At 32.1% G+C, this 25052-nt stretch overlaps 1 protein-coding gene across 16 annotated transcripts in view; it reads left to right on the top strand.

The window, feature by feature from the left end:
- The window catches only part of GPHN (gephyrin), a 634768-nt gene that overhangs the window by 311459 nt on the left and 298257 nt on the right, over positions 1–25052 (top strand). For 7 of the 16 annotated variants that reach the window (XM_025444205.3, XM_025444210.3, XM_025444206.3 and 4 more), the window contains exons 4-5: positions 6055–6147; positions 19068–19106. In XM_025444205.3, coding sequence (XP_025299990.1) covers positions 6055–6147; positions 19068–19106 — 132 coding nt within the window. Of the gene's footprint in view, positions 1–6054; positions 6148–16179; positions 16336–19067; positions 19107–25052 lie in introns of those variants that run through there. The other 9 variants (XM_025444207.3, XM_025444213.3, XM_049113267.1 and 6 more) reach the window with 3 other exon arrangements.

The raw sequence follows: 25052 nt of genomic DNA on the forward strand, positions 1-25052 counted from the left end.
CTCTTAAGTTCAAAGAAGGCCTTACGGAAGATAGAATTAAAAGGTCAAAGGAATATCTCTTAGACCCATGTAGCTCTATAAATCACATGATTATTCTGTTTTGCTGTTTATCTTCCCTTTAAAAATGACATTTCAATTTTTGGCCTTTCAGAGTTAGTGATAAAAAGATTACCATGAATCCTGACTCTACTTAGATCTTCTAAGGTGATTAAGTTTATGGAGAAGCTTCACACTTAGACAATGTAACCCTGACATAAATAAAGGTAAAAAAATAATAATAATAATAACAAAAACCATTTATTTAGCACTTACTATGTGCTGAGTACTCTTCCAAGTACTTAACTTGCATCAGTGAGATTACATCAATAGGAGCAAATCCTTGGTATTCTGTGAAGGAATGGGGTTTACTGACTCCTCACAATCTGGTGTCCCCATATTATTGTGATGAGTGCAGAATGTGGACCCAGGTCACCTTCATTCAGAACAATACACTAGAGATACCCAAGCACAAATTAATTTGGGGGGGGCGGGTAAGTAGGCATATGATGTAGTTGCATCTACTTATTTCTGTTTATTTCAGCTGTGAGAAATATATATTGTTATTGTTATAACAATATTGTTGTATATTGTTATATATATTATTATTTAGAGAAACTGAGAAAATTGTTATTCCCAAAAAGAATTTATAAAGTACTACTATCATAAATAATAGTAATCTATTCAGAACCATTTGACACAATCATTTGAGTATCTCTGCATTGATTAAGGTAAACAATAAATAGAATTAATCATTCACATTCTTTAAAATATCTTTATAAGCAATCCATACACTATTTGAATATTATAGTACCTGATATTTAAATGAATAGAATTAAATTGAAATTGATCTAAAGATTAATCATCAGACCACTTGAGTAAAAGAAGAGCCCTCACTTCCTCCCTCAGAAGACAAAAGGTACAATTAGACTGAAATGGAACTCTGGGTTGACATTTATGGTGGGAGTGTGAGAATAACAAATGATAACTTGAAATGCAACTAAATCTGTTTGGGGATCCTCCCTGGGCAGGAAGTATCCTAAAAATTGTATAAACACATATATTTTAAGAATATATATTATAAATACATATGATGTTTATATACATGCAAATGGAAATATGAATGTATGAAAACAATGCATGGATACTCCTTGGATAAAGACACCTACTTACCTTGTGTCTCTACAACCCCCAAATATCCTAGGAACCCTGTACTTCTCATTTAAGTAATCACTTGCTGTATGCTTTAGCAGAGGATAACTGTTGTTTGTATTTGTTTTTTGAAGGACTTGGTGAAAGCTTCAGCTACATTAACAAATATTTAGGAAATGTATTGATACTTTCTCCAGTGAAGAAAACTAGGTTTTTTGGGAAGGCTTTAAAGAAAAGTATTTTTAGAATGCTAATTTTAAAGTGATTTGGAGTACATTGTCAAAGCCAAAAAGGACCAGAGAGGGAGATTTCTAGTTCAGATAGCACGAATAAAGATGAGGTAATGAATAAGGAATGGGAGAATCTGCCTAGAAAAATAAATGAGAAGTTAATTCAGTAGACAACTTTGGGGGGAAAGACATGGAAGAAGATCTGGGAAAACTTTTGTAAACTATCAAAACATGCTTAAGTTAAGATACTTAGATATTTAAAATTGCTTGCATTATGGTATTTTGTTAGTGGAAATTATTTGTGTCATTTATAAAAACTAATAACCACACACTTAAAAAACTAGGAAACGAGGAGCGCCTGGGTGGCTCAGTGGTTGAGTGTCTGCCTTCTGCTTGGGGCATGATCCTAGGGTCCTAGGATTGAGTCCCACATGGGGCTCCCCATGCTTCTCCCTCTGCCTATGCCTTTGCCTCTCTCTCTGTGTCTCTCATGAAGAAATGATAAAAGCTTTTAAAAAAAACCCAAACCTAGGAAACAAGATACTTATCCATTTAAAAATGTTCCCTTTGAAGAGTGTTACTGGATTTTGAACTCATTTGTTAAAAATATTTTTGAAATAGCATCTTCCAATTATTTTTATATTTTTCATTAAAGTGTAATTGACACAATGTTACATTAGTTTCAGGTGTACAACATAGTGATTCAACAACTCTTTACCTTCTGCTATGCTCACAAGTGTAGCCATCATCTGTCAGCATACAATGCCTTTATAATACTGTTGACCATATTCCCTATGCTGTACCTTTTATCCCCATGACTTATTCATTTCATAACTAAAAACCTATATTCCCCCACTCCCCTTTACCCATTTTGTCCATCTTCCTACCCCACCACTGATTATTTTATAAGAACAACTAATTAGTATCATGAAAGATGGAAGTTTACTAACCTCATTTCAAAAAGTCATTTGCATATTTCATGGATGAGATTGAAAAATGAATGTTATGTGATTTTGTAAGTGTGCCTAAGTACTTCTTTCATTTCAGTGTGTTTTTTTAAACTATCTTTTACTTTGTAATTATTGTATCACAAAATATCAAACTAAGGTTTTCTAAGATGCATACTCAGTCATATTGTGTATATAAAATATTAAGGAGAAAAATACTTTTCCCAATTACTAAAACAAAATAAAAGCTATTTTAAGTATTATATTGTCTTTATCTCATCTTTTAAAATTTCTTTTTGTGTAACATGCTGTATGTTTTTTAGCATAACATTCAGAATCTGCTTTACTGATAGAAATGTCTGATAACATTCAGAAATTGTTTTACTGATACAGATGTGTAATCAGAAATATGGAGATCACTCTTATAGATAAAGAGACATATAAACAAGTAAATTTCAGTAAAATATGAAAAATGCTGTCTTTTCAGGAATGATGAGTAATACACACAGGGAACAAACAAATTGCCTGGAAGAGTCAGAGAATACTTTACCAAGCTATCCTAATGCTGTGTCTCATTAAGTAGATATAGGAATTTGTTAGGTTATTATATCAGACTATTTAATAAACCAAAGAAAAATGTGATATTTCTCAATGATTATATATTGGTGAAGTCTGCTTAATTCAGTGATTCATATTTACATCAATAAATGTAGAAAAAAGAAAAAATCTATTGTAATAGATGAGTATGAAACTAAATAGATGTATAGAATGATGGCTTATCTAAACTTATTTCCTTTTAGTTCTATTACTGTCCCATTTTTCTCTTTATTTGGATCTTTAGTCTTGGGCCAGAGAAAAATATTGCTAAAAATCTCTTTAGTGATAGTTTTCATTCTGGTCAGTGTGAAAAATGTCATATATTCATAAATAATATATATGTAAAACAGTTTTCTGAAGGAGGTCATGCCTCTTAAATAACATTAATGATATATTAAGGTACCATATTAATTTGTTCATACTTCTGAGCTCATTGACATTAAGGGCATTTGTCATACATTTTTTTTTCATACCTGCATTTTCCTGGCACACACTAGGCATTGATTGGTATGTTTCTTTTTATTTTTTTTAATCTAAATTCAATTAATTAACATTGTGTATTATATATTACACAATAATTAACATTATTGTATATTATATATTGTGTATAATTATGGTATATTAGTTTCAGAGGTAGAGTTCATGGATCCATCATTCTTATATATTACTCAGTGCTCATTACATCATGTGACCTTCTTAATGTCCATCCAGTTACCTATCCCCCCAACTCCCCTCCAGCAACACTCAGCTTGTTTCCTATAATTAAGAGTCTCCTATGGTTTGTCTCCTTCTTTGATTTCATCTTGTTTTATCTTTCCTTCCTTCCCCTATGTTTTGTTTCTTAAATTTCACACATGAATGGAATCATTGTCTTTTTCTGACTTATTTCACTTAGCATGGTACCCTCTAGTTCCATCTAAGTTGTTGCAAATGGCAAGATTTCATTCCTTTTGATGACTGAGTAATACTCCATTTTTATTCCATCTGGGCTTTTTTCATATATCAGCAGTTGCATATGGATGTTGTTGCAGTGGACATTGCTGCTATAAACACTGGGATGCTGGTGCCCCTTCAGATCACTACAGTTGTATCTTTGGGGTAAATATCTAGTCGTGCAATTTCTGGGTCATAGGATAGCTTTTTTTTTTCAACTTTTTGAGGAAGCTCTGCACTGTTTTAGGCATTGATATGTTCCTTAAACTGAATTACTAAAATTTAAATTTGATTAAACCCAGTTCACACCAAGTTTACTTTTGAAGCTATTTTGAAGATTATTGTGAAGGATGTGTAGACTTATGACTAATAAAATACAATAAAATATAAATTGAAAATAGCCTGAAAAAGAGGAGGATGCAAAGATGCTAACTAGCAAAGTAGTTGTATTTGTACTGTATTGTTGCATTAAAACCACCATAGACTTAGTGTCTTAAAACAATGATTGGGGTGCCTGGGTGGCTCAGTGGTTGAACATCTGCCTTTGGCTCAGGTCATAATCCTGGGTCTGAGTATCAAATCCCAAATGGGGTTCCCTGTGGGGAGCCTTCTTCTCCCTCTGCCTGTGTCCCTGTCTCACTCTGTGTGTCTCTTTGTGAATAAATAAAATCTTTAAAAAAATAATGATTTATTATTTTTCACAAATCTGTGGGTTTGCTGGGCTTAGCTGGGTGTATTTTCTTTTGGTTTTACATGGTGTCATTACTGTGGCTGAAATAATTTGTCGACTCAGTGAGGCTGGAAAATCTAAAATGGGATTCAGATGTCTGGGACCTTGGTGTTCTCTGTTCTGCTAAGCTTTCTCCCCACATGTTCTCTCTTCATTCTGTTATTTAGACAGGACTACTTTTCATAGTGATAGAAGTTTACCAAAAGGGTGAAGGTAGAAGATGTGAGGCCTTTTGAGAACTCATACACCATGATTTCTGCCTTCATCAGAGTCACAAGTCTGGCCCAGATGCATGGTTGGCGAAAATAGACTCCACCTTTTGACAGGAGGATTTATAAAGAATATGTGGCTATATTTAACCTGCTACAGTAGAATATGCATAGTTATTCAGTATAAAATTTGTTTCTGAGCTGGCTGAAAATGAGACATTAAGATTATCAAAACAAAGAACAAATACCAGAAAACTCAACTTGTAAAATCCCTTTATTTTTAAATACATGCAGATTTTAAAGAATTTGAAAAATGTGAAAGAAAACAAAAAGGAATTAAATTAAAGTGTACTACATAATAATCCAAAAATAACCATTATAAGTTATAAAACATTTCATCCTTCTATGCGTATGTTATAGATAAAAGAATGGATGGATGCTTAAGTGAGTGAAAGAAATAGCTATACAAAACCAAGGTGATACTCTCAAGCTAATACAGAAGCATTTTATTTCATTTAAATCGAAAAAAAAGAAAGTGAATGTCAGCACGTTATATGTGCTAAACAAAGATCTCTCTGAAGTTTAAAAATAAGGAAAATTATTAATGAGTTACAGTCATATTTTTTACTATCTTTTTCAATCTTAGAGTTGGTCAAACCTCTGCTCTGAAGGATAAGGATATTAGCACTACTATGTAACTTATCCTCTTAATACCTTCAAATGTCTGGTTATTATGTAATTATAAAAACAAAACCCTAATTGAACCATATCCATTACAGAGATGTAGAAAGAAAAAGTTAGCTCAGACTGTATCAGATCGGGACAGAGTTAAACAGAGAAAAATAGAGAAATTAAAAAGCCAGAGACAATTTATAATCTTTGTTGAAATGCTCTGCTTTTCCCTCTGAGTTTTTATTAAATATCCAATATTGGACTCTTTTATAAGCTCTTAACTTATGATATTTCCTGCATTTCATTTATTTTTCAGAATTTGATGCTCTCTTCCTCATTTTCTATACTGCATAAAATAAATAACCCAAACTGCAGTGTGTTTTGATCAATAACAAATCTGTTCCATAAATTGTACTTCAAAATTTTCTTTTTTATTGCTGAAATGAATCTTCATTTCCTCACTGTATATGAGGTTTTTGGGTATGTTGGATGTATTGAACAGGCAGGTAAGTTCTTCTGCATGTGACAATATCATTGTTTTCTTTCAGGAAACCCTGATAGATTGGTGTGATGAGAAGGAACTTAATTTGATATTAACAACTGGAGGAACAGGGTTTGCACCACGAGATGTCACTCCAGAGGTGAGATAGTTATATGCCTTTCTCATATTCAAGAAGTAGGCTATTCATATTATTTTTAATATTTTTTACTGTATTTTATATTATTTTTACAATTTTGCTAGGCAGGACAAAAGACTTGTGGTTCTAAGAATGTAAAAACTTTGCTGTGGAAGAGCTGTTATATAAAAAATGTTCTTGACTTCTTTTCTTTGGACTTACACAAATATATAAAATGAGGAAGATTGAACTGATCCAGAAGGTAATTTTGCATTTGTTCAGTGGTCTGTGATAGATGCTGAACTCAGGCATATTGCCAAAGGAGGTGATAGCAGATGGCATCTGGTCTGATGTACTTTGTTAATGTAATTCAAAATGTTTCTGAAAAAAAAAAAATGTTTCTGATTTCAGTGTTTTTGAAGAGAAAGGGTTACATAGTCCATAATTCTAATGTGAATTTTAATGTGGAATTTAACAAGCCAAAACATCAGAATCAATATCTGGGCTTAAGCCACCAAGAATCACCTAATCCTTTGCATAAGGAGAAAAATTAGGAAGAGAATGAAGAGTAGGCACTGATCAGTGCTACAGGTTAAAGAGTCTTTTTTTTTTTTTTTTTGAAGAAAGCCATAAACCTCAGAGTCCTATGTAAACTTATATTTACCACTTGTGATATTGTTTCCTTTACCTCCCAAAAAAAGTGTTTGCTGGCTAAATTTCAACTTAATGTTAAATACGCCCTTCTATTTTCAAACCAGTACATAATTCTATCTACTGTTTAATTAACATAAAACATTTCTGCTCTGTATTTGTTAAATATTTATTGTCCTTCTTACTCTATCATAGTAGTCTTCAAACTTTAGCTGCACCACAAACTGAGGACTTGTTAAAACAGATTTTTGGACCCCACCCACAGAGTTTCTGATTAAGTAAATCTGCAGTGGGTCCTAAGAATTTGTATGTCAAACAAGGCCCCAGGTGATGCAGATCTTGCTGGCCTATAGTCCATACTTTGAAACTTTGAAAACCACCACAGTTCTAGTATATGAAAATGGGAAGTTTTTTTAATAAATTGTAAAATGTTTTCTGGTCTTCTATGTAAAGATTGTGACAGAATTTTTTTGGATGTTCTTGTAATTAGATTTATAAATAAAGTGGTTTGCTTTTAAAAGAATCGGAATAGAGTTGTATTGGGAAAGTGTTAACTTCAACTGCTTAAAAATGAAGTCATTCTTACATAATTAGCTTCTGGATCTTAAGGAGAAACGGTCCTTTGGCTTATTTTTAAATTCTTTTAGACTGTGAGACTAATTATTAAAAGTACAATTGGAGGGAAACTATCTCCTGTAGAGGTGTGTTTGTGTTTTGTTTGTAAGAAAATTGCTTATATACATGAAGACATTGATTTTTGGAGTTTGGTCGTTGTGTTAAGCATTTGAAGTAAATGACCTTGCTTTATATGTCCCTATTTTTTCTGTGATGGTTTAATATTATCATGTTATTTATTTTCATACCAGAATTTAAGTTAGTATGGAATTCATTTATAGCCAGATAACATAATTTTTAATTGGGGGGAATAATTAGCACACCAAGTTAAGTATTTTTGCATTCTGTAATGTGTCAAGTTAATACCAAGATGCTAGAATCAAAATTTAAACCTTTGAATTTTGGCTCTGCTACTTATTAACAAGATGACCACAGACTAATGATTGAACGCCTTTGTGCCTCAGTTTCCTATGAAATGAGGTAAACAAAAGGACCTGTTGATAATGGTAGCTGTGGGATTCAATGAGAACTATTTCTGACATTTTAGTAAGTGCTGTATGCAAGAGTTAACTTAAAAAGGGTTAAAAATTGTTTTTATTAGTTGCTACATAAATACTAAGTGAACACATTTGGTAATATTTTTTTTTGTATGTAACTTCCAAACGGACAAAAAGAGTCTTATACTAGATTTAAAGTATATCCATGAAATCCTTGCAATCTTGTTATTTTTAAATTTTGATGTAGTAAGTTTCATACTTTATCTTTCTCATCTTCATGTAAGTTAGAGGTCTTAAATTTCTACCATGCTAATATCTATTTATCACATCTACTTTTTTTAGTACCATTAGTTGATAAGAGTCTCTTTCCCTGACCTTGTATGTTTCATTATATCAGAAATTACGCCTTTTATTCTTAAATGAAGTCTTTCAGTTACCTTAAAATCTTAGAGGTGCTCTTAAATTCTTACATTTAAATATGCCTATAGCATTTACCTGGGTAGAGTTGTACTTGGGTATTTTCTTTAAATGAGTTAAAAATATACATAAATAGGTCTTTTTAAATATCTTCTCCTTTTTTGAGAATGAGGAGACTTATCGATTATAAATATCTTGATTTTTAATTGGTTTGCTTTACTTTGTATCTTATATATAAATACATATGGTATGATTATCTACAGCAAAAGTCCATAGGACTGTTAAGCCTTTGAAAAATAAACAACGTAAAAGCAATATAAGGCCAACCAAAAATAGTTCTACTGATTTCCTATATTCTACACACTTAAATACTTATCATTCTTCTAATATCCAAAATACAACACTGAATGTCTGCTAGGAATCCAGAAATATAATTTAGGTTATGTTATAATACAGTTATTTGTCTTTAACTGTTTGTCTTAGATAGTTGTACCGAAAAAGAGGAGAAAGTATTTCTAGACTACATTTAACTATGCATATAATTTAGAGTTGCAAAAATTTTTAAATAGTCAAGTTACAGAAAATACAAATACTAATTATTAAGGTAAAATAATAATAAACTTCTCCATAAAGGTACTAATATTTTACAGTCAGTAATCGACAATAATTAGTCTAACCTACAAACACGAAAGGATAATTATTTGTGGAATGTGTATTGTTAGAAAAGGAGGAAATGATAAATTGAATGGAATAAAGCAGTCTAAACTTAGAGTCAGTGGGTATGAACCCTAGAGAAAGTGAAAAGTTTAATAAACTTAGGTTTCTTCCCAGGTCCATTAAAAAGAACAATGGAATAGCAAATTCAGTAAAGTATATCCTGTTTCCTTCTTTCTTTTTAATAGAAATTAGGCAATCAGAATCAATTTTCCTAAATTATGAAATTGTTTCTGTTTTGGAGTCTTAGAATATGGCTCATCTGATATTTGCATGCCTGCTGGCCTGTTCCTTGCCTCAAAATATGAAAGACCATCAAGGTTTACATATAATAGCATAATAATCCACTTCCTTCAACTTTTTAGAGTTTTATTTTTATGTAAAAAGCTTCATTTTTTTAACAGAATTTTTTTACAGAGTTCCTGGCTGGCTCAGAGGAGCTTTTCTTTGACTCTTGATCTGGGGGTCGCACGTTCAAGCCCCACGTTGGGCATAGAGTTTACTTAAAATAAATAATTTTTAAAAGAGAATAGATTTTATTTTCTCTGATCTGACAAAGGTTAAATAATCTGTTGGCATTGATGAAATGCTAGTAATTATAAAATTCTATAGAACATAAGAATGAATTCATTGCTATACAAAGTATTATTTCTTCATGTCTTATTATCAGTTAAAGATAATATACATCCAAAATAGGTATTGTTACATAAAGAATCTTATTATTCCTAAAAAGTAATAGTAAATTAGGAACATATAAGTGACGTGAAGTAAAAACTCTTCAGATGTAAATTCTAGAAGAAACTAAAAGATCAAGAAGCATTAAAAAATGTATATATAATTACAAAGAAATGTTTTATAATACATTATGGTAAATTTGAAAACATCAAACTCTTTGATATTTATAAGGTAAAAATAATTTTTAGCACTTTTAGATTACTAGACTATACCAGAATAAAGGGTTATATACTAATATTTTATTTTTATCATAAATTAAATAGAAGCCCAACATTGTCAGGTATTTGTCAGACACCTTGAGCTTCATTGAATGAGTGCTAAAATATATGTACTCCTTTAATCCTTAATATGTATTCTATGACATGCTGGGTACTGGAGTTAAAAAATTAATAAGGCACAGTCCCTATCTCAAGAAATTATTTATCTGTTATAGGAGTCGGCAAACAACGCCAATTAGCCAGATCCACCCTGTCTTTTTGGTAGTGGTGTGGTGTGTCTTGTGAGCTAAGAATGGATTTGTATTTTTTTAATGGATGAAAAAAATTAAAAATATTTGCGGCACATAAAATTATTTGAAGTTTAAATTACAGTGTCCATAAATGAAGTTTTATTGGAACACAGCTACAGTCATTCATTTATGTATTACCTGTGGCTACAAGAACAGTTAGATAGACGAACCCAAAATTGTATAGCCTGCAAAGCCTAAAGTGTTTACCATCTGACCTTTCGCAGAAAAAGTTTGTTGACTGACAATGTCGTTACTCACATTTTTATTGAATTTTTAAAAATTTATTTTTACCCTTTTTTCTTTAGTAATCTGAAATGACGTTGGATTTCATTTCTTAAAAGCTCAATTTTAGAAGGAGCAGAGAGAAAACATTTTTCTGCCATAATGAAGTGTACTGCCATGTTATCTCAATAAGCTTATAGCATAAAAAAGTAAAAGATCCTTCATTTTAAATAACGTGTAAAATTTTGAACTTTCAAAATTGATCAAACTAATTGATTTGTTATCAAAATGTCACTCTTAAAAATTTTTTAAACAATTTTTCTTAGCAATACCTTCTAACAAAAGTATCCTGATATAATTGGTCATGACAAAATAATCAAGCAAAAGGAGGAATAGCAAAAATTTAGGAAACTATAAATTTTGATAGAAGGATTATTTATTTAAAAGGATTCTTATGAAAAAAAAATAAAAAAAATAAAAGGATTCTTATGGTTCATTATGGAAGTGAAGAGACATCTAACAAAATGATCATTGCTGAAAGGGATAGAATACTCAAAATTTGTTACAAAGGATGAATTTCTAGGAAAAGATTACAAATTCTAGAAGACATACTCTGTTTATATCCTATAATATTTACATTTCTTAGGAACAGATTACTACTTAAGCCTTTTTATAAATATGTTCCACTTAAGTTATTAGAAATTTTTTCACAGAAATAACAAATCAAGAAAAATTATTTTGTAAAATGTGTTTTATAATCAATTTCTCACAATCTATAAATTTCATCATTTTAGGTGTGAGTGTACTATATGCCAGGGGTCATTTTATACAGTCATTAACCCTTTTTCTTTCGTAATTATAATGCTTCAAAAACAAAAATACTGTATAAGTGAAATAGGAGGCCTCCTTAACCTGAGTTACTGACTATAATGATTCTCAATTCGTGATGCATGAAAATCAGTAAATACTGACAATGAACAGCTTTACCTAAAAGTTAACGTTGGGCATTTTGACAATCAGAAAAACTGTATTATAGCAGAACCATAGAAAAAACATCACATGTAACAATTTCTGATTTTGAAAGAAAATTTAATCACTTGCATAGGTCATTTAAATTATGTAGTTGTTTTCAAGTATATAGAATATTCTCCAGAAAACATTGTTTATTTCCTTGGAAAATTTTCATATACTAATATTGTAGAATTCTATAAATATTTATTTTATAGTATTAGGATTTTTTTTCCTAATACCTGTTACACATGGTAAAGCCAAAATACGTAGGTAAAGCCTATATTGAACTAGGATTTTGAGTATCTTAAAATCATCTGTATAGGGATCCCTGGGTGGCGCAGCGGTTTGGCGCCTGCCTTTGGCCCAGGGCACGATCCTGGAGACCCGGGATCGAATCCCACGTCGGGCTCCCGGTGCATGGAGCCTGCTTCTCCCTCTGCCTGTGTCTCTGCCTCTCTCTCTCTCTGTGTGTGACTATCATAAATAAATAAATAAATAATATTTTTAAAAAATCATCTGTATAAATAGGATAACTCAACAAAATGAAATTGATATAGCAGGATATTAGAAATCCTTGTACTTGAAAATTTTAAACTGGATTGAATAAAACACATCACTCTTCTATGGTCAGATAAGGTTACATTTTATGCCATTTTAAGCTCTTCCTTTAATTTTTATGAAATAGGCCTGGACTTAAGAAATATGTTTCCATGTCATATCTTTGTTTAAACATGTTGAGATGCAATATGACATAGTGGAAACACGAACAATATAGAGTCAGTCCTGAATTTGAATCTCAGCTCTACCACTAACTATGAAATTAAGGCAAACTAACCTGTTCCAACTTCATATTTCTCATTTGCTAAATTATCTAATGCCTAATTTAGGGTTGTGGTTGCCAGTGATTGAGAATATAAAGGTAGCCAGTTATAATAAATAACATTTATATATAGCACTTTACTATGTGGCGGCAGCTTTTTTAAACATATGTTGATTCATTTAGTCTTCAAAACAACCATATAAGGCAGGTACTATTTCATATCTACTTTAAAGATAGAGAAACTGAGACACAGATCAATTAATTGATTTGGCCAAGGTTATCCAAACTAGTAAGCAACAATGATGCATGTAAACGATCTAGTATAATGCCTGGCACCTTTGTAGATGTTTATAAATGTTCTTTTTTTTTCTTTACCTTTTTCTACCTCATTTAACTGATATTACCTATGACTTTGAATTAGATGTGGCAGCCCCAAATATTTCTGCAACTAACCCTTGTACTTCTGGTATCTGTTGTTAGCTACTAACATACCTTGTGAATAGTCTGAAAAATAAAGATGTAAGTCAACATTTCCCCACTACTACTTTCAGGCATGGGGCAAAGGAACAAGATTAAGAAATTCTGTAGTGTTTTTGATATAAGGAATATGGATTATTAGTGCAGGTGCACTAAGTATCTTTTGATATCCAACCTGAACCTGTTTATTTTAAGTCTGTAATTCCTCTGTAGTTTAAAGTTCTTTGGATACATGTGAAACAGCTGAGATATATGATATTCAGGGTAGCTTTTCTATAGCCCACTTTATAGCTGGGATTTTTAATTGTTTTGCATTATCCATTAAAAAGCAGTGTATGTCTTAGAGCATAGGCATATTTATGGGCTACCAGATTGCTAAAATAGCATTTATAGTTTTTGTTCAGTTTAACAAGTATTTGTCAGACACCTTGAGCTTCATTGAATGAGTGCTAAAATATATGTACTCCTAAAATAGTCACTTGACAAATGAAGACAGTATAAACCTAGTATCAGAAACGTTCAGCCAAAAGATTTCTTTAAAGAGAAAGATTGAGAGAAAGCCAAAATGAATTTTAATTACAACTAACCAGTATTTAAACATTAATTTAAAAATTAATCCGCAAAAATTTTGTACAAATAGAATTAAAACTAAAATTGAAGGAGAGAGGATTCAGATTAGTAGCAAGAGGAGGAAGGACATTACTAATGGAAGCAAGGAAGAAGGGGAAATATATGATTAAGATACAGAAAAACATAAAAATAAGAAAATCTTCCTGGCTAGAGCAGAGGATTCATTTTATATAGAAGGATGGATAAACCAGACCTGTTATTTTAATCTCTTTCTTAGAGCATCTAGAGTAGCACCATCTGTAGAGATGAAAAACAGCAACTGTCCTTATTCTGAGATTCCTTAGAAGCCAGAATTTTTGTCTACTATCAGCCAATACGCACAGTAAAGGCTCTCTAAAAGTACAGTTTTATTCAGTGCACATCAACACATTCCTCAGTAGGACTAACTCTATTCTTTTTGAGAATTTTTTTAATTACATGTTTTGTTTTTAAGTCTTTATTTCATCTACAAACCTAGTGACTATTCACACGATTATTGCTGTAGATACTCATACCATGGTATGAGACTGCTGTGACACACCAAGTTCCAGTTTTTATATTTGTTGTTTGGAAACATTTTCTTATCATAGATTTGTCAGTGGTGTATCTCAGGTTAGCCTAGTGTTTTTTATGACATTACATACTATATGAGAAATAGAGAAATCACAGTATTACAGAATTTAAAGAGAATTCTAAGGCCATTATGTTCAAAATCTTAGCATACCCTTTTCCTCATTCCCAACATTTGTCTGAACATCTCAATCACTACTTCTTCACCTGAGAGTTTGTTGCTTTTGCAATTCTATTTGAACATCCAAATATAACAAACTAAAACGTGGTGCCTTATCATTTATACCCAATGGTTTTAATTCTTCTTTACACTGTACAAAAGAATGTAAATTTCTTTTTTTACATGATAGTTCTTCTAATATTTGAGGATAAATACTACATTTTACCCTTGCATCCACTTACTTTTGTATTTTTTTTGCATTCATTTTTTTCTGCCAGACACAGACTTTCCCAAGACATTCAACTTCTATTTTATTTATGTATTAAAAAGAAAAGCTCCTTGGTATAATTGTACTATGGGAAAGGTAAAGATTAAAAAAAAAATCAATCATTTAGATAAAGTAATTAGGGCAATAAGTGACATTGAATTTAAAACTATCATGTTGAAAAAAAGACAAAAACAAAAACAACAACAAAAAAAACCTATTATGTTGAAAAGTTTCCATTCCATATAGTAACAATAAAGAGGAGAAAAAGTACATTGTTCCTCAAGATCTGAATTTTAGAATTTTGAGCATAAGGCAAAACCAAAAAAATTCATATACAAAGAACCCGTATGTAAAATACTGTCTTTGGGGATCCTTGGGTGGCTCAGCAGTTTAGTGCCTGCCTTTGGCCCAAGGGCGTGATCCTGGAGTCCCAGGATCAAGTCCCACATCGGGCTCCCTGCATGGAGCCTGTGTCTCCCTCTGCCTGTGTTTCTGCCTCTCTCTCTCTCTCTCTCTCTGTGTCTCTCATGAATAAATAAATAAAATCTTAAAAAAATAAAATAAAATACTGTCTTCATTCCCTTAAGTATATTCCTTAATTGCATGCCTACTCTGTATCAGAATATGTACTCAACTTTCGGGTGATCTTATGAAGATTGATGACATCAGTAAACATACAAATAATTACAAATTTGGTAAATTCTATATTTAATTAGAACTCTTACTAGAAAAGTACTGTTGCCCACTTAACCATTTGTGAGGCAGCATAACGTAGTGTTTAAGAAGACAGACTACTTGGGTTTGAATCCTAGATCCACTTTTTACTAGTATGTGACCTTATACAATTTCCTTAACTTCCTCAGTTTTCTTATGTGTAAAATAGAAAAAGAGTACTTACCTTATAGGTTAGATTTATTATGTGAATTAACATAAGTAAAACACTAAAAAATATGTATTTGCTACATAATATTTGCTATTATTACCTATAAGTAGGGCTTTAGCTTAAAAAATAAGTAAATAATGGTTAAATAAATATTGAAAGAATTTCCTGTAGGGAAAAAAATCAAGTAGGATAGAACCTAAATGGTATAGCTGTGGGAAAGGACAAAGAAATAGAGATGGCATGCAAAATGTTGATTTTTACCTTGAATTTGTCAGTGATAAAATCTTGAAATCCTCTTTCCAGCTCACCCTTAAAAGCCTACTCTCATAAAATGGGCAAAAGCTGGCATGTCAGAATACTTGTTTTACAAAGTATGTATTAAGACAATGACAACACAGTATCATTAAATATTTTATAAATATAAAATGTCAAAACATATTTATCTAGAGACATAGATGTAAAAATGAAGTTTTAAGAATATTTCTTACTTTATTGCCTAGAATCAAGAATGTGAATTCATCTCTCTATATTAGACCTCTATCTATAAAATGAACTTACTGTTGCTTTTCACACAAATGTAAAAAGATGACAGCAAATGTATTTATACCTGTCAAGTCCTCTGAGCTTCTTAGAATGATACCATTGTAGAAGAGTAGAATATTTGTGACTTTATATTATTGCCTACCACAAAAAGAAGCTGACAGGGAGTCAAGAAGTGGATTCAGATAACAAAATAAACTATTTGGAATGATTCTAATAAGTTTACCAATATTATTTTCTCATATTGGAACTTGAAAAGAGCATGGCTGGTATAAAAGAGTAGAGGACAAATGCCCAGTGAAGGGAGTAACCATTTTAGACAGTCATTAATAACTGACACATAGGTGACAGTTTATAGGAAGATTCCAACTTCCTTTAAAAAGTGCTGAGAAGAAGAGTAAAGTTGTTGGAAGTATAGAGTTTGAAAATGAACTGTTGTCAGTTTCACAAAGATACAAAGGTCAAAGATAACAATGTAAAAGCAGCAGTTGATTGTGCCGCAAGGACCAATTGATGTAAGAGGATATAAATTATATTTCTTTATGAAGATTAAAGACAGCACTAAGGTGCTGGGTGTCATTGAGATAATTTAAGTGTTTCCCCCTTTACCTTCTTCACCCCTTTCCATAAGTTTGATTGTAGCATTTGATGTACTTGTATGTCTTAATCCTCAGGGTGAAACTTTAAGTAAGGAAAGATAACAAGTGATTGTGAGGTGATTTCGAGTAGAATTTCACAAATTTTTAAGATACTTCTCTATAAAATATAGGCATTTGGACCAATGAGAAAACAACTGCTAGGTTTTTTTTCTAACAGTGTAAAGTGTATAAATGTGTATACAGAATAGTGTATAAATAGTGTATAGTGTATAAAGAATAGTGTATAAATGTAGTGGACTCTTACTAAAATGTATCTCTTGCTTGTGGTGATTCAAGACTACAGTTGTTTAGGAGACCCCATTATAAGGAGATCAGTTTAGTATAACACCATTGATGAGATTCAAAAGAGATTCACATCATGCCAATTTCCCTCAACTGTTAAACAGGGTATATATTAAATAGGGTATTGGTTAATTATGTGATATTTTGATATGAACTTTATTTGGGGCCCTGTTTACTTTCTCATTCCCTTCCTTTTTGCCATTTTTAAGACTTACCTTTACCTATACTGTACCCTATCCCTTAAGATGAGGCTGCTTTTGTGGGGTTGATAGAAAAATGACTATCACCACCAGTATTAAATAGTATTTAGAGGAATGAGAAGGCTACTTTTATATATACTGAAAGCAAATCCTAATATAAATGCATCTTCCCTCCTAGGTGTATCTTGGGGAACAGCAGCAACAGTATTAACAAAAATGCTCTAGTTTATCATTGCTCAAAATTTAGTCATTACTCTTGGCCTTCTAACTATTAAATACCTTTGGACAGGGGTCAGCAATCTTATTCTTTAGAGATCTAGACAATAAATACTTTAGGCCTTGTGGGTTCTGTGCTCTCTATCATAACTATTCTACTCTGCCAGCCCTGTGGCACAAAAGTCACTGTAAGATGATATAAATGAATGAATGAGCCTTACTGTGCCTCAATAAAAATTTATTTATGGATACTGAAATTAGATTTCGTATAATTTTCACGTCATGAGATATTATTCTTCTTTTGGTTTTATTTCAATCATTAAAAAATTTAAAGATCACTCTTAGATTGAAGGCGATGCAAAAAACAGGTAGCAAGCAGGTTTTGTCCCCTTGGCTATGATTTGCCAACCCCTATTTTAGAATATTTCTACCCTATAGTATACAAGTATCTCCTTTGTTAATCAAAGGCTCATAGCATGTGAGCTTTCAGAAGATTGCTCTGAGAATTTAAGACAGAGGAAGGAGATGCACCACAAGAAATTGACACTTCATAGATTCAAGATGCACCACAGGAAATTAACACTTCATAGATTCAAATATATCTTGAGCACCTGCTGTATATATGCCAGGCATTGTACAAGATGCTGTGGATATAGCAATAAATAAAGAAGTCAAAAGTCCCTGTCTTTTTGAAATATACATTTTAGTGGGTTACACAATTGTAAGTAAACAAGTAAAATGTATAGTATTAGAGATGTGGATAAAAATGAACCAGGGGAGGTGAATAGGTAAGCAGGAAGGGGAGGTGAATAGGTAGGCAGGAAGGAGAGTTGTAATTTTTAAAAAGCTATTAAGGAAGGCTTTATTGATAAGGTGACATTTGAGCAAAGATGTAAACGAGGAGAGAAAGCAAGCCATGGATCATATTGAACCTGTATGCCACATTTAGTGTAGGAGAGTTTGAACAGAAGCACTACATGATTTGACTTATATTTTGGTAGGGAAATAATTTATAAGGCTATTGAAATAATCCAGGTGAAAAATGATAGTGACTTAGACCAATGATAGAGGTGAAGATAGTGAGAAACACATTATTTATATATTTTGAAGATAGAAGTAACAGATGAAATAAGAGAAAGAAAGCTGTCAAGTAGAAGACTCAGGATTTTGACTTGGGCAGTTGGAAAGATGGAGTTGCCGTATACTGAAATGGAGAAGACTGTGGGAAGGGTAGGTTTGATGAGGAAGATCAGTTTTAGTTTGGTCATGGGAAGGAACTACTTTTAGATATCCAAGTGGAGGTGTTAAGTTGGCAATTAGACATATGCATCTGGAGTTCAGAAGAGAAGTCTAGGCTGGAGATACTTTTTTTAAGTTATCAGCATTTTAATGGAATTGTCCATGACAATTGATGAGATCACCAAAGTTTTTACTAGTAATACTATTTATTTATTGGTATTACTGTCCTTGCTTTTTTTTTCTCATCCACTTTCAAAGAGGTAGGTAGTTTCTAGTAACCTATCCCCTCTGCTCACTCACAAATAGCAGGGATCCCACTGAATCAGAAACCTGACCTACACAGGAGGTATCATTAGTTGGCCATCCTCAAATTTTGCCATGGTATAAACATGGGAGTGAGTTTTCCCAAGTACCTCCTTGCTGGAAACTGTTTGCACTGGAGGTAAGTGTGAAAGGGGAGGTTGTGGGGAATGATGGGGTGAGGGCTTCCTAAACCTTTCCCAAACCTCAGAAATTGCTTGGTTCTGAGGAATGGAGAAGGTTCAGGCTGGTTCTTATTTCCCTGAACCAGTTCATACAGCCCTAAATTTGACCTGCTTTCCTCAAACTGGGAGTCAGAAATCCCTTTTCTCTTCTGTTTTTCTGCTGCAGAAATTCCCAACATTCCCATTTTGTGGGCTCCAGAAAGGGGTAAGCGAAGACTTCAATCCCAGCCAATCATTTCCAGATTAATAATTTTTAGTGTTTTGGTTTTGTTTGTTTTTTTTTTTTATCATCATAAAGAATGCTTGGACCCATTTTTCCCATCCATTTAATTTCCTTGTGGATTGTTATGTATCAATGTTCTAGGATCATTCTGTATCCCTGGGCAGTAGAGTTCAGATTCATCTGCTGTTTCCATTTGTGTGCTATTCTCTTGTGGATTCTCATATGCAGTTTATTGATGACTGTTTCCTAGATGAAAGAAACCCAATTCAGGAGATTGCTTTACTCTCGATTTCATCTTTTCCTGAATGGTGATTTGTTTCCCTGCTAATGACAGCTTTTCTTATCCTACACAACTGCTTCTGATGATCTGTCATTGCTTCTTGCTGTTCTGTCTTACTGCTTTAACTGCCTTTGATTTTTGCCTCTACTTTTTGCCCCACTTTATGCATCTGCCGAATGATTTGCATTCTTCACTTACTGGTACTTTGTCTATCAGCAAATAGCCATACCCATCTGCTATTTTAGCATTTTAGACTGCCCCAGCACTGTTTATCTGGTCTCCTACCATTCTATATCATGGCCTTCCAAGTGCTATGCCATCTGCCTGCTTGATCTTGTCCTGCCCAATCTATGCCTGTAATATTATAAGTAGGTTCAGATTGTTTAACACTTCTGCTACCTATCTCCACATGTCTTGTGCCACTAAGTTGGACTGCTGAGTTTGCTTGACTGCTGTCTCCTTTACCTATTTGCTGCACATGGCTGCTCCATTAAATAACTTGAGACACTGCATTTATCTCCTATGTACTCAGCCTTGCAACTTGCTGATTCGCTTATATTGCCTCCTTGGTAGTTTTCTGCATCTGGTAAATCACTGGCGTTGTTCCTCTGTTGTCTTGTAACCCTGATCAGATTTTATTTCCAAGAAAAGTGTTGCCTATATATTGTCCAAACATATTGTAGAAATAGGAAAATGCTTCACTATTTGACAGTCCAATCCTGTTTACTCCTAAACTGACTTTTGAACTCACTATCACCCATCCCTTCTGCTTTTTTTATAAACTCCACAGTCCTCCCTTTATTTAGCAATAGATTTTTTCAAATAATTATCATCTTTACTTCAGTTGACCCTTCACATCATATGTTATGTACTTTTGTTTCTTATATATGGGATCTTTTGATGATTTTCCATATATTAAATTTATTTCCTAATTTATTTTCCATGACTTTTCCAGGGCTTCATGAAGATAAGTTACTCCTATTTATTTGTCCTTTTTAGTAAGACTGGAATAATTTTTTGAAACTTAAAGTATCATCTCAAAAAATAACAAATTTAGTTATAGTCCTCTGTGGTTAGATTAAAGGAGCTTTCTACTCTGCTCCATTTTTCCCTTGAGAATATCATTTCTCAGCCACCCCATAATTTATGTAATCTCAGTTCTTTAGAGATCCTTTTGATGTACTTATCTTTCCCTCCTTTTAGACTATATTTTCTTGTGTGGGGTAAACTTTAAGTTGACATTTTCCCATTATTTGCTGACTACTTGACATCTGAAAAGAACTTAGAATACAAAATTATTTGCACTGTAAAGATTAATGTCTTATCTACTTATATTTAAATCAAAAACAAGATCAAACAAGAAGTGGAGAAGAATTTTGGTGAAATTTGCAAACAATTTTAAGAGTCTAAGGAGATTGAAAGTGGAGTGTATATGTGTGTATGCAAGTCTGTTTGTGTGTATTTGTATAGATTTGAAGTGTTCTTTGTGTATGTGCCCACAACATCATTGTGCTTGAAGTGTGGAAAATCCTGAGTATCCATATTAAATTGTATTTTATTTTTATGAAAAATGAAATAGAAAAGGAAAAGCTAAAAGAGTCATAAATTTAGGGAATATAAAATATGGACATTTTTTTCTTTTCCTTTAACATTAGAGATAATTACTATGAAGAAAAAGGCTGTTGCAAGAAAGTCAAGAAAATAATTTCAGTAGTTTTTATTTTTTTATTGAGACAAAATGCACATAACATAAAATGTACTGTTTTAACCATTTTTAAGTGTACAATTCAGTGGCATTAATACATTTTGTACAACCATTACCATTGTATCCAGAACTTATTCATTCTGCAAAACAAACTCTGTACCCATTAAACAGTAACTCCTCATTCCTCTTTCCCCCACCCCAAAATAGCCTCTATTTTAGTATCTGTCTTAGAATTTGCCTATTTTAGGATTTGCCCCATATAAGTAGAATCATATAATTTTTGTCCTTCTCTGTTTGGCTTATTTCACTAACATAGTATCTTCAAGGTTCATCCATGTGGTAACATGTATCAGAATTTCCTCCCTTTTTAAGACTAATATTCCATTTATGTATATGCCACAATTTGTTTATCCATTCGTCTGTTGATAGACAACACTTGAGTTGTTTCCATCTTTTGGCTGTTATGAATAATACTGCCATCAGCATTGGTCTGCAAGTTTTTCTTTCCATTCTTTGGATATTTACCTAGAAATGAACTCCATAGCTTTTAATGTTCTTGTCTAAAAAGAAATTAAAAACCTCAGGGGAACTATAGAAGTAACATGGAAGATGGTTAAGTTCAAGATACTGTATTAGGAAAAAATTAAAAACATTAAGAAAGGCACAGAAGACCAAGTGAGATTAGAAGACCTTACATTCTAAGAATGAAAGGCAGAATGAAATTGGACAGATGTTTGATATTTGAAGAATAGCAAAAATGATTCTAAGGACATTGAATATAAAAATATGCCAACTTTAGGACAGATAATGGCATATCTTTGAAATGGACTAATGAAGACTTTTAAAGAAGTAAGCACTTGAAAGGCAAAGTTTAAATGAAGATAATGGGATTGAGATGAGGCAGCTAAATTATGTTTAGAGAAACCAGCAATAGGAACAGGAATTCATTTTAAATTCACTGGTACTTAATTCTGGATACTCAGTTTTCTACCTATAGAGATTTTTCTAAGAAGATTCCTTTGACCCAACCCCCAAAGATTCTTATTCAGTAGGTTGGAGATATGATTTAGGCAATGTGTATATGCATGTGTGTGTGTGTTTTAATCCACTGGTAAAACATAATGTGAAAAAATTGTGCTCTATACCATAGTGTCCTAGACCTTACATAAGTGTTACAAAAAGTTGGGAAAAATTGGTCCTTGTCTTCAAGGGGTTTAAAACTGGAGTATAAAACAATAAAAATGGATTTAGGAAAGAAGACTTTCAATCCATTAGATAAATAATAATGTTTTGACTTGTTAACTCAACAATTTTTTGATGATTTTACATTTTCTAACTTTTCTCAGCCAGGATTTCTCATCTAAATTATCAAACACAGAAAATGACCTGAGAGACTTCTCAATTCTCTCAAGAGTGGAACATAAACTAGAACTATTCCGTATGCAAAGGAGAGAAGTTAATTCATTATTTCCAATAATTCTCTCAGAATCTATTTTTAAAAGGCTTGTTCTGTGCTATGTAGTCTGTTAGGAGTATGTCACACAAAGATAAGGTCTTGTTCTCCTAAGAGCTTACACTCCAAAAGAGAGAAAAAGACATTTAACAAAAAAATACATTTCTAATATCATTTCAAAATTTTCTTGTTTTCTTCTATTTCTTCAAGGAAAATGTTCAAAGTTGGAGTAATTGTGTATAAGGAAGTTGTTTCACCTCTTTTTAAGCATCAGTGATTCAGGAATAAGAATGTCTTCTATAAATTAATGCCTTATCACAACTGGAAGATTCTGCTAATAGTTTAAATGCGTGAAAGGGTCTTTCTAATTTTAAAACCTGGAGCATTCAGTGACAATTAGTGGTTTCATTGGTAGCTCGTAATAAACAGCATTATCTAAACCCAATGTAATTCATTAATTTTTTAAAGGAAGAGTAGAGAATGGTTATAGAAAAATTGATAACTAAGGTTCAGGATGTCATTCTTGAATGTTATTGCAAGCACAATGAGGTATTCTCTTGGGCGTATAGCTGTATACAATATTGAAAATGTTTGGGAATTTAATTTATTCTCACTGGTAACTAAAACTCACTTGAATTCCTGATGTCAGAAGTTTCAGTCATATTTACTAGCTATTATTATGAATTTGATTAATTAGCCATTTGAATTAGGAATTTATTTGTCCTCACTATATTAATGAGTGCCTTCAAACTTGAGAGCAGTAAGCTTCATTTCCACTGCTCACTAAATCACAGTGATTGCTTTAAAGGAATCTCTTTAAAGTGCTATACCTAAGATAAGTTTTAGTAACCTATTTTTCCTCCCATCTCCTGATGTCCTACTAAAGTTATTTATTTTATAAGCACAACTGAAGATCAAAGTCTCATGTCAGGAGAGAAGCACCAAAATAGAAATTACATCCAGATTTAACTTGTTTTCTTAAGAAGTGAATAATTTTAAAAGACTTTGCTTCACTTGTATTTATTCTAGAAAACATTTTTAGTGCAAAATAAAGATTATGCAGAAATTTTAAGGTTTAGATCTGGGATAAAGGAAAATATAAGTAACATTAAAATCATTTTATTAGTAATAAATATACTTTTCCTTTTCTTGTGATCTCTGATATCCTATTTTTATTTTGAGGAAAGTTAAACTGAAAATAAAGTTATATAATGTGTTTTTTTAATGTGAAAGTTAACTTGAAAAGGCAATATCCATATCACACCCTTATTAGGACTATAAAGTCTTTTTTACATTTAATATCAAGAAAATCCCCTAAATTTCCTTGCTATTAGGAGATTCTTTGTAGGCAACTACCCCTAACAAACACGTTGTTATTCTTTCCTGAAGACAGTGGGACATAATTCAGGACCTTGCAAAGGAAGATACAGCTTCCTTACATAAACATTTTATGGAAGTAGTTTTACTCCTTTGGTTTCGGATATAGATAGTGACAAGAGTAGGCACTAATAGCTAATCTCTACATCCCCTAATCTCTCTCTGCTCTTTCCTATCTCATCATCAAATATTTCAATGCTACCTGGAAAAATTATGCATTATACTTGTGGCACAAGATGCCCAGTGGAGTGAGAGAGATAACTGGAAGAAGTTAATTGCCTCAACTATGGCAATTATTTGTTACAAAGATCCTTTATGTATATTTAATAGTATTTCATGAATATAGAAATTAGTGCTTGAAAAATTCACTAGATATTTGAATGTTTACTAAATACAAACCACCCCATTTTTAATTTTCTCTGAACACTCTTTAGATTTCTTATAATTTTTCATCTTTATGAATAAATAGAGATTATATTCTATTCATAACAGCAGTATAAAAACATCTCAGATGTTCAGAAATCAACTTTTCTTTGGTTTGTTCCTAGCCATACTATAGTAGTAAATATGTATTTACTTTGCAGTTAGAGGTAATAATCCCAGTATAGACATCTTAAGCAAATATTCTGAAAAAAAATATCTCTTACAGGTTACATTTATATATTCTTATTCTCAACCCAATGCCTCTGGTCAAAATTAAGATCAGTCTTGTGAGGAGATAAAGGTAAAAAACCTTTTCAGGTATCTTCTCTTTATGATTAGTTACTAAAAAATAAAACTTAAGACCATCTGCAGAGAGCTCCTATTTTATTAACTAGAAAATTTGTCTTCAAATTTCCATACATCCCAGTTAGTGTTAGTATTTTGCATGTGATATGTATTCAATAAGAGCATAAAATGGTAACATCTGCTGTGACACAGTATTAAAGATGAGATTTTAAAACATGAAAGATGAGAAAAGTGAATGGTCATTTAGGAGAAAGAAGCTGGAGATTTTTAAATATTTATCTTGCCTTTATTAATAGCTTTAAAAGAAACAACACCTATTTTTTTCTGAATATAGATTTCTGATTATATTTCTGATTATACAGTTTTTTCCAAAAAATAATTTGG

This window comes from Canis lupus, chromosome 8 (genome assembly GCF_003254725.2).
Source record: "Canis lupus dingo isolate Sandy chromosome 8, ASM325472v2, whole genome shotgun sequence".
NCBI classification, from domain to species: Eukaryota; Metazoa; Chordata; class Mammalia; order Carnivora; family Canidae; genus Canis; species Canis lupus.